General features: G+C 41.3%; 1 protein-coding gene across 3 annotated transcripts in view; it reads right to left on the bottom strand.

Moving 5' to 3' along the window:
- Nucleotides 1-3,143, bottom strand: part of OSBPL8 (oxysterol binding protein-like 8) — a 63,063-nt gene extending 59,920 nt beyond the window's left edge. Inside the window, exon 1 of one of the 3 annotated variants that reach the window (XM_009327531.1) lies at nucleotides 3,047-3,143. In XM_009327531.1, the coding sequence (XP_009325806.1) occupies nucleotides 3,047-3,088 (42 nt within the window). In that variant the 5' untranslated portion in view covers nucleotides 3,089-3,143. The remainder of the gene's footprint in view (nucleotides 1-3,046) is intronic. The other 2 variants (XM_009327534.1, XM_009327533.1) reach the window with 2 other exon arrangements.
- Between the last annotated feature and the right edge of the window lie 8,383 nt (nucleotides 3,144-11,526).

Here is an 11,526-nt window from a genome sequence, read left to right as displayed (position 1 = left end):
TTAGTCTAAATACACAAAATTAAGAGAAACATACACTTATTTCCAGAGACACAGCCTACCCTTATTTTCACATTTATTTAATTGATGAACGTGATTACACAACGAGTCCTTTGACAAGGGCAGTTCTCAACACTACATGATTGATTTCGCTTCTGCTGAGGCACATTTAGTTAAAAATGTTACTACCAAAACATACAAAACCTAGACCTCCTCCCAGTACAGTTTTAGATTAAGACTAAGGAATAAAACCAGCAATATAAACCATCACATGAGACAGCAGCCATAATTCTGTTTTCATACTAAAGCAGCTCTGTGCTTCAGAAAAGTACTATTTTTAGACATTCATTTCTCAAAAATAATGCTTGTAACAACTGCTAAAGCTAAAATTATATCTGCCAACTTGTCCTATAAAACAAATCCTTTTCCTGTTGAAGATTAGGGTAAAAGCAAAAACATATATGTCATGCTAGCATGTCTGAATCTCACACTATAAAAGATAAGTTTGTTAAAAATACTTACTAGATTTACAATCTAAACCTACAGCTAAACTGTTAATAGGGTTTAAATGCACATTTTAAAGCCAAGTTAGAGTTTTCACCCTGCTGAAGACAGACTTTTCCTGAAAGCAGTCTCTAATACGTGTAAATCACTAACATTAATCATGTTACATTTAAATTCAGGACTAACCCAACCTGCAAAGCTGATCAGTAAAAAAGACCTCTATTCTATGCTTCAAGGAAAAAAAGGTATTTTTATGTCTGCTGATGTATTTAAATATCAAGGACTGACTGTAAAAGTTGTATCAAAGGCAACGTATTTATGAAATACATGTTTTGGTAAAAATTGGAGCTTACTAGGAAGTTTTCTAAACAAAAATCATTTCGAAAAAGTATGGTTTACACCCAACATCTCCATGTAACATTCTGAATTCTGGGCCAGTGAGGCTTGTTTAAATTAAATTATCATTTTCTAGAAAAATAGGCAAAAAATGTTCTCAAACAAGAACTCAAACCCAAGTGTCTAGTATTTTGTACTGCTCTAATGGTGCCAGACTACAGAAATAGTTTGCTGAGCTGTGATAAAATTCGTGTTCAGACACAGTGTATATAAACCCAATTATGAGACAGGAAAAGCATTTAATGTAAGACTTTTCTCCCTAGACTGATTCTGGAATGAAAAGCCCACAATATTAAGTTCTGTGATCTCCTCCTCTGTTTTTCTTTTACACGCAAGCCAAAAAACACACTGGAAAGCTGACACCTTTAAAAAGGACTTTTTCAGGTACCCCCTAGAAACCCCCCAAATGACTTAAACCATGTAGCAAAATGTTGATCTATGTTCTTCATGCATGTTTGCAACTCATGTATTTCATGAGTTTTCATCAGACAAATGGAACTTAAAAAAAAAAAACCAAACCACCCAGATTGCAGCGAAAAGCCCGGACTACTGAACAATCTCAAACATGACCCTTCAAAAAATTTAAAATTCTGGGAAGTGTCAGGATTTGTATACACTCAAGGTCTTCATAATTACTGGGTCCAATCTCTCTTAAAATAAATGCCTTTTTTTTTACTATGTCAGTTTCAATTTTTTACTGTGATGTACACCAGACCAAGTATATTAGAATCCCAGATAAGCTTTCAAAAATGTTTTTTAACAGCTGTAGTGCAACACACAGAACTTCACATTGTAACTGCAATTAAGATAGACAATTACCCCGCTAAATGATACTTTGGTAAGAAATGCTTAGAGTAGCCAATCACAGTATACCATCAGTTAAAAAAAACCCACAACTTATTCTGAGATGACACTTCAGGTGCCTAAGCATATAGGATGAAAGGCAAACTTATCCTTACACTCAGCTTTCTTCTGAAGCAGACTTAGTAAAACATATAAAGCCTCATTTCAAGGTACTGCCTTAAAACCATGCTGTTGTGAAGGCATGTCACAAAAAGAAAACTAGCACGTTTCAAGTTACTTTCAAGTTTTTTGTAAACTGGTAATTATTTTTTTTTTAATTTTAGGAAACAAAGAGCACTGCAACTGAATTGACAAGATTTTTAAAAAAAATATATCCTATTGCACAGTTGACAGATGATACTCATATGTTGCGCCTGGGATATAGATGCATTGGCCCTGCAACAAATCAGTGAATGTGTTTATTACACAAAAAAGCCAAGGATTTTCTTGATGTACTGTAAAATAGCTTATCTCCAAATTAATCACTTAAGATAAAAACAGTAATAAAACACTTGATCAGATTAATAGCTCCATGTAGTAGTTGAACCATCACAAATAAAGTTGGTCACTAATGAGGTGTTAAACTTGAGCTTTTCAGTTACAAAAAAAATATCCTATTTTGCCTTTGGGAGGCAGTGCTTTGTATCAGAAAGCAGCTTGGGAAACTAAAAAACATTTCCTGCTTCAGCTATTAGAGCACTTCCATGTAACACAGCCTGTGGAAAAATTAAATTCTTAAATAATTTCAACATTATGATGAAGTGTCATAGTATCCACTAGCCTTTCCTGTTTTTAAATGGGCTCAGAAAGGAAGTGCTGGTATTTTCACTACTTCAGGAATTTTATAATCAGCACAGATTATCAACTCTTACACCTGAAATGATAACATATAATTATCACTCCTCCCACCTTTTCTGCTCCTCATTCCACCAAGAAATACATTATTTTTTTCTTTTGTCCATAGTCACTAACTAGTAAAGTGCCAATCAGTAACACTGGGAGGAATACCTTTTTCTTTTGGACTCGGACACCAAGGATCAAATCCAAGAAACGAATGGTTCCTGACATGCAGCCCTCTTGCCATGACAATCTTGTATGTCAGGAAACTGTATGTTTCCTGACATGCAGCCCTCTTGCCATGACAATCTAGCAAACGATGGGTGATACTACATGATATTCCAAATGCATTCACCAGAGAAGTATCAATTCAAACCAAACTAGAACAGATTCAAGCCGTTTAATCCTCTCCCTACAAAAGCATCTTCATATTCATCTGATTATATGAAACCACATTTAAGTTACTCACTGAATTTCTATCAAGTTCCCCATCAAACGGAACAGTCTCCATGCTGAAAGGGCGTGTTGTCTGTCTCTCTGTCAGTTAGAGTTCTTCCATCCTGCTACTCGAGATCCTGGAGGGGGAAAAGAAAAATACAGTAATTCACTTCCAATGGGTGAAATCCGTTGAAGAGCCACACGCTCTCTCTCCTCTATGTTTTAAGAGGGTAAATAGTCTCCTATTGTAAACTGTGTATATTGCGGTTTCTTGCAAAACGTGCACATTACCGATAAAAAAAAAGAGAGGATAATTTCAAATAAAATGGCCAAAATAAAAGCTACTCACAGAGGCAAGTGTTTACTTTTAACCATGGTTACATCAAATAAGGATGGTGGAAGAACATAAGAAAAAAAAAAAAAGAAAGAAACCCACAGGTTTTGCCCTGTATTTCTCCTTGTTCCAGAGGCCCCGGCAGCAGACCACTCCCGCCCTGCAGGCGGGCGCACACAGGTTGTTTGGGTACGTAAAAGCTATTCTGGAGCAGAATTAAGGCTTCCCAGCATAACTCCAGAAAAAGACACATTTTGCTTTGTGGAACAGAGAGACAGAAATTAAATCATCTGTGCAAGCCAGCACGCTCTGCAGCAGAGCGGGCGCTCAGCTGGCAGTCACCACACACAGCCAGAACGCAATGCCTCGTTCTCCAGACATTTCCTATTTACTTCTTTTGCTAGAGAATGAAAGCTACAATAAACCTTAGTATTCACACCACATTTGAAGTCACCAGTGAGACAACAAAACGGTCTGGAATCAAGCAAAACTTGGTGGAAAGAACATGCCTTAACCATTCATTCATTTCATGGATTTGAGGAGGGAAGCAGATCAGGATGGAATGCCTGCAGAGATGCCCATCTACAGCCCATGGCTCTGCTTCTCCCTCCAAGGCTCCCATCAGCAAAAGACACGAGTGGACACGACGGCTGTAAGCTGGCCTGTTCAAAACAGTAAAGCCAGCATCCTGCAGGGAGAAAACACTGCAGTCCCCACCCTCCATGAAGCCATGCTTACACTGCCCTTCCCTCCAGCCAGAGCAAGCGTTTGAGCAGAGAATTAGGCCAAGGACATTTTTTTTTTCTTTCTTTTTGTCTTGGGTGGGGTGAGAGGGCAGGAAGCAGCTAAACTACAAACCAGATTGCTAAACCGACACTTGTGCAAGAGCTCGGGTAGCATGGAAATGGTGACTTTTTTTTAAGCTACGGTGTTAGCATATTGTGCTTAGGGTATACATCAAGCTATGGCTTCAGCTCAAGCTCTAGCAGAAACAGATTAACTGAGGACATAGGGTTGAGGTGGAAGGAGGTATCCCAGCCGCTCCAGGGAGCCTGAGGAGCGTCCTGGGTGCAGGAGAACAGGAGAAGGGCAAGGAGAGGACCGGGAGAGTACACAACAAGATCCTGTGGTTCAAAGCCTGCCTCAGGAAATACACGCTCATGAAAACAAACCTCACTATAAAGAACAACCATTTGTTCAACTGCTTTCAATGTTTTTATTATCATATTTTTTGTTCTTGTATTATGTAAAGCACATTAGAGCTAAAAATCCCTTAGGAAGAACATACAGTATTAACACACCATAGCAAGTTACCATAACATATGCCACTAAAACACAAAAGGAAGCATTAATTAAAAGTTTAACAAAAAGACTGTGCGCTAAAGAAACTGCAAAGTTTACAGTTCCCTATGACTCAGTTCAAAGACCTGACGAGGATCTTACTCAAGTACCTGAGTAACTACCAAGGTGGCATGTAACTGCGAAGCGTATGGCTAAATCTTTTCATGTAAATTAGAAACAGCAGACATCTGAAGGGAGGTGACTACAAGTGATTAATTTGCATTAATAAAATGAAAGATGGCATTACCACAGAAAGAGAAATTCACCCCAGAAGCTCTGTTTCCCGGGGCGGCAGGCACTGCGACGCACACCTTCCACACACCAGCACAGGGACGCAGAATTGGGTAACATCTCTTGGAGGCTGCTCCTTGTCATCTCTCCCCCCCACACCCATTTTAGGTTCTATTATTAGCAGGCAATTCAGCAACACCAGGCTGCATACATATTCAATTTACGGAAACACTAAGCTCTCTCAGACAGGATGAAAAATGAGTGGCATTGCAAACAGATGTATACACTGGTATTTAAAGCAGTTAGTCAGCTTTTTTAGTTACACAAACTTGCAACCATACTCAGTTATCCAAATAAACAGATCTTTCTTGACATTCACCCTAAAACAGTTTTAAACCCATCTCTATTTTTAACAGACTTTTTTTAACTCATAATTTTTATTGTCAACACTCCTGGCGTATTCTGCTCCTCCGTTTGTTCACGTGACCGCAGCCACTACATCCTTCCTTATCTCAGTCTCAGGAATAGTATCATCGGACAGGCACCCTAATGTCTAATTCTTAGCAGTCATGGTTGTCCATGGTCCCCAGGAAACTCATAATCCAGGAGGGTCCCAAAGACTGCAGAGAAGTTACCTGGGAGAGGGAAGGAGGAAATTCTGCCTGCTCATGTTTGAACAGCCATGCAGAGCAAAGCAGGTGCAGAAATGTTTAAGGACTAGCTTCCCCCACATTGTTTAGCTTATGAGCAGACAGCCAGCTTGGCTTATTTTTCTTGGCAAAATGAAGGCTGAAAGTGAACAATATCGCTTCTGAAACATGCCAAAATAAATACCAAGGAGGGAAAAAGGATCTCTCAGCAAAACGAAATTGCCAAAAAGGCAAGTAAATATGAACTCGGAGAACAGATTTGTTTTGAAAGTTACAGAATGCTTCCAACAACACAAGCCCCAAGGCTTTGAAACAACTTTCTGATCAATGCAGGGAAGGGGAATTTATTTATTTATTTGTAAATGCAGCCAGGTTATTATGAGGGGTGTTTCCACGAGTGAGCTCTTTTCTACTTCAGCTAACCTGTTGTGGTTTAACCTGGCAGGCAGCTAAACACCACACAGCCATTCACTCACTCCCCCTCCCGGGGCAGTGGGATGGGGGACAGAATTGGAAAAAAAAATAAAAGTAAAATTTGTGTTGAGATAAAGACAGTTTAATAGGACAGAAAAGGAAGGGAAAATAATAATAATGATGAAAGAATATACAAAGCAAGTGATGCACAGTGCAATTGCTCACCACCCGCCGACCAATGCCCAGCCAGTTCCCGAGCAGCGGTCATCACCCCCCAGCCAACTCTCCCCCCAGTTTATATACTGAGCACGACATCACATGGTATGGAATATCCCTCTGGCCAGTTTGGGTCAGCTGTCCTGGCTGTGCCCCCTCCCAGCTTCTCGCTGGCAGAGCACGGGAAGCTGAAAAGTCCTTGGCTAGTGGAAGCCCTGCTTAGCAACAACTGAAACATCGGTGTGTTATCCACATTATTCTCATCCTAAATCCAAAACACAGCACTGTACCAGCTACTAGGAAGAAGATTATCCCAGCCAAAACCAGGACATAACCCAACCATTAGATTTGAAGACACAACCCCAAATTTAAATCATAATCTTTTTAGCTTTTGGGGGACATATATGACATGCCTTTTCTGGTCTCTCCACATTCACAAGTGTTTGCAATTTGGTTGTCTGCCTGGCCGGTTGGTTGGTTTGGGGCTTTAATTAACAGATGTTCCTACTTCACAATCACAACTCTTAAGAGCTTAAATGTTCAGAAGGGTGCACACAAACTGAAATTATTTGAAAAGAATTGTCTGATGGCATCCCAGCTAATCACTTATGTTTCTTTTACAGACAATGGATACAAACTGGCACTTAGAAAGGTATTGCTCGTTTTAAAGCAGCTGTACCAATCACAAATCATGCTACAAAATAACGTATTTCTCTCCAACTGTGAAGACAATCTAGGATGATCAGCTCAGAAGCATGTATTTAAAGCAGAAAAAAAATGCATCCTACTTATTGCGATTGACAACCTGTCCTGTTAACATCTGTATTTCATCTTAATTTATTTTAGCAGATTGCATCAGCCATCAGTAGTTTTTCTAACAGTCTGGTTTTCAGTTAGCTGCACCTTAAGAATAGGAAAATCCTGCGCGGGTCTCCGATAGAAGCAAAGGACAGCATGCATCAATGAAAGCTACTACTCCATGTGAACAGGATTTTATCTATCTATCTACACATACGCATACTCAAGTGTCTTACGTGACTTCCTACCTCTTCCTAACTCCCACCCTTTAAAAAAAAAAAAATCTCAAAAGCCATAAGAGTATGCCCCAGGTCCTACACTTGGGCCACAACACCCCCATGCAGCGCTACAGGCTTGGGGAAGAGTGGCTGGAAAGCTGCCTGGCGGAAAAGGACCTGGGGGTGTTGGTCGACAGCCGGCTGAACATGAGCCGGCAGTGTGCCCAGGCGGCCAAGAAGGCCAATGGCATCCTGGCCTGTATCAGAAATAGTGTGGCCAGCAGGAGTAGGGAAGTGATCGTGCCCCTGTACTCAGCACTGGTGAGGCCGCACCTCGAATACTGTGTTCAGTTTTGGGCCCCTCTCTACAAGAAGGACGTTGAGTTGTTGGAGCGTGTCCAGAGAAGGGCAACGAGGCTGGTGAGGGGTCTGGAGAACAAGTCTTATGAAGGCCGCACAGGCTCGAATACTGTGTTCAGTTTTGGGCCCCTCTCTACAAGAAGGACGTTGAGTTGTTGGAGCGTGTCCAGAGAAGGGCAACGAGGCTGGTGAGGGGTCTGGAGAACAAGTCTTATGAGGAGCGGCTGAGGGAACTGGGGTTGTTTAGTCTGGAGAAAAGGAGGCTGAGGGGAGACCTCATCGCTCCCTACAACTACCTGAAAGGAGGTTGTAGCGAGGTGGGTGTCAGTCTCTTCTCCCAAGTAACTGGCGAAAGGACGAGAGGAAATGGCCTCAAGTTGCACCAGGGGAGGTTTAGATTGGTGAAGAAATGTTTCCTGATATCCAAAAGGGTTGCCAAGCATTGGAACAGGCTGCCCAGGGAAGCGGTTGAGTCACCAGCCCCGGAGGTATTTAAAAAACGTGTAGATGTGGCACTTCGGGACATGGTTTAGTGGTGGACTTGGCAGTGGTAGGTTTACGGTTGGACTCAATGATCTTAAAGGTGTTTTCCAACCTAAATGATTCTATGAGTCTATAATGTTACATGATATTCTCTGAGGTATAGTTGCACAGATCACAGAGCAAAAGCAGCAGAAGCCAGATGCCTTGGCCATGTCAGAAGTCTCTGTGGCAGCATGCCTTTGTTCACACCTTTACAGAGAAGTGGATTTGTCAGTGTTCTGTATTGACTTATAAATTCCGTATGTTAACCACATTATATCAGTGTTTATTGTAGGGATATGTTAATTTAACTGAATAAAACGGTTATTAGGAAAGACAAGCCCTTTTTTCCTCCAGCATAAGAAAGGCTCCTCACCAAATATGTAACTTGTTCCAGGCATACTAGTGAGTTTAAACCTGACTCCATGGCAGTAATACCCTATTGGAGCTATGTTTCTAACATTAAAACCGTAATTCAGTTCACAAAAGGACTCTTCTTCCCCTTTTCCCACAGAAGATTAGCTTTCATTCAAACACCTCATTAAATTTAGAGAATTTCATCAAGAGAGTCTTTGCCTGATCTCATGTCTGAGATGCTTGCTAGGCTACCTCCTGTATCCTCACTGCCCCACACACAAGTTCCTGAATTTCAGCCAAGGTACAGCCACAAAGTAAAAGTGGTAGAGATGACCCCCAAACCTAATATGTTTTCTGTTTAATCAATGGACCAAGTTACTTGAACACCTGCATACTGTATTATATAGGCAGGTTTTCACTTTCTCCCTAAGTACTATCACCTACAATCATTAGATATGGCATTTGCACTGTGATACTGTTTTTTGATCTGTTATAGTATCAGAGTACCCTCTTACACTCCAGCACCATACCTCATAGGCAAGGTACAGCCTCACCTGTGACCCGCTAACAGGCTACGCCAAGTGCATGGTGAAATGGCTACTGCATGCTGATCCAGCCTTTCCAAAGGGGAAGCATTCTCCAGGGCTCTGGCCTCCAAAACTGGCCTGCTAAACTCTGCTGGATGCCTACCTTCTTCCCTTAAGGCCTAAAATAAGTTAATGCATTCAAATTGCCCAAGATGGGTATCAGATAAGAATATATTGTAAACTTCTTTAAGATGACACAGGCATAATACATTGACTTCAAAAATCAATGTTGCAACAAGCATGGGTGAGGCACACTAGGAGAAAAGAAACCTAGTTATTTACATTAGCATCAAGAAAGGTAAAAATTCACCGAGGTCCTTGCCGGAAAGCAGAGTCACAACAGTATCAGAGAAATGCTATTCCACAGGGAATCACAGAATGGTTGAGGTAGAAAGGGACCTCTGGAGGTCATCTTGTCCAAGCCCCTTTTTGCAAGAGGGCATGTAGGTAGCTTTTGAATATCTCCAAGGATGAAAACTCCACAACCTCCCTGGGCAGCCTGTGCAGTGCTCGGTCACCCTCACAGTAAAGAAGTTTTTCTTGATGTTGAGAAGGAACCTCCTGTGTTTCAGTTTGTGCCCATTGCCTCTTGTCCTGTTGCTGGGCACCACTGGAAAGAGCCTGGCTCTGTCACCTTTACACCCTCCCTTCAGGTATTTAATTTATACACATTGATGAGATCCCCTTGTGCCTTCTCTCCTCCAGGCTGAACAGCCCCAACTCTCCCAGCCTTTCCTCATAAGAGACAATCCAGCCCCTTGATCATTTCTGTGGCCCTTCACTGGACTCTCTCCAGTATGTCCATGTCTTTCTTGTATTGGGAAGCCCAGAACTGGACCCAGCACTCAAGGCATGGCCTCACCAGCGCTGAGCAAAGGGGAAAGATCGCTACCCTTGACCTGCTGGCAATGTTTTGTCTAATGCATCCAAGGATACCATTCACCTTCTTTGTGGCAAGGGCATATTGCTGGCTCATGTTCAACTTGCTGCCCATCAGGATTACCAGGTGACCCCTAGGTAAGCAGTTCTTAGGTGTGGTTATCAGTGCATTCAGTTCAGTAAGTTCCATAAGGAAGTTTAAGGTAACACTCTTGAGAAAGGTATCTAAGTGCTAAAAAAAAAAAACCACCAAAAAACCCACAAAAATAAGGAACAACAAGTTTCATAAAAATTAAGAGCTAACAGGGATAGGATCAGTTTTAAGAGATTAAAGGAAATCTACATCCTAATTCTAACTAGGGTGATCAAACCAAGGCTCTCAAATTAAGTGTCATTCAGCAGTCATATGACAGGGTGAAGGCACTTTCACTTCACTCCATGGAGTAGGGGAGCAGCAATAGCACAGAAGGTAATAAAGGTCCACTTCTTACTTTCAAGTCTCTTTGAATCCAGTGCACCAGCCCCCCCTTGTTGTAGTACAAGGCCACAGATAGTCTCTCTCAGTTCCTGAGTCCACACACCAAGTATACTTCATTAACAAGCTACAGATCAGGCTAGCTTCTTGCACATGACACAATGTCAATGCATGCCAAGGACCCCGTGGTTTGTTGAGACCAGTTCGAGAAAGCAGGAACTGAAGCTGAGTTACTGGTAAAAATGGAGTGGGGCCAACACGGTCAAAAGATTCAGCAACAGATCTGGTAAACAAATCACAAATTTTTCCTTAACTTTCAAACTAAGCATCTTACGTTAACAAGAACTTGGAAGAACTAGGAAGAGGTTTTACTCTGCAATTCTAGAAGACAAATTTGAGAGCTGAGTAAATCTCTAGGTTAAATTCCTCCTGCTGTGAATTCAGGCCAAACAGGAGAGCTTGACAAAACCAATAATAATATAGGGGAAGTTGTAGATGACTAACTGCATGGTTACGTTAACTCTGAACTGCAATGTCTGAATGCTCAAAGGCCTGCTACAGGTATAACCACACCAGACTCAACAACTGCCTCACATATGTCCTCCAAGTATACTGCGATCACGTAATGCTATCAGCCACCGAATACACCCTTATGAAACACTTCCTTCCACCTCAAGTTTCATCACCTGCCTTCTCATTTCCTGAATAAACAGTCCACATGCAAAGAAAGCTGTTTCCTCTGTTTCTGTATTGCTGTTTTCAGAAACGGGGGGGGCAGTTTTATCTAGGGCTCAGTCTAACTTTTGAGGATAAGAACAAGAGAGGCATTAAATCCTTTGCATTTATTAAGCTTGAACCAGAGAGCACCCATGAAGCTTCATAAAATACTCAAAAGATTTGTTCTGCTTTGTTGTGATGTAGGAAAAGAAGATTCAATCAAATCTTACATAGCCAAATCTAGCATTTTATTTTTATATTTCAAAATGTTGCAGTACCAACCAGCAAAATAACCAAGCGGATGCCAAACCAATCTTACAGCAGATATACTTGTATCAATACTAGCATTGTTTAAACAAGGTTAAATTGGTAAACAACAGCCTTTGAAGAAAAAAAAAAAGATGCAATCAGA

The sequence above is a fragment of the Pygoscelis adeliae genome, unplaced genomic scaffold (genome assembly GCF_000699105.1).
Source record: "Pygoscelis adeliae isolate BGI_AS28 unplaced genomic scaffold, ASM69910v1 Scaffold113, whole genome shotgun sequence".
NCBI classification, from domain to species: Eukaryota; Metazoa; Chordata; class Aves; order Sphenisciformes; family Spheniscidae; genus Pygoscelis; species Pygoscelis adeliae.
Note: the sequence above shows the minus strand (reverse complement) of the source record. Positions and strands in the feature narration are given on the sequence as shown.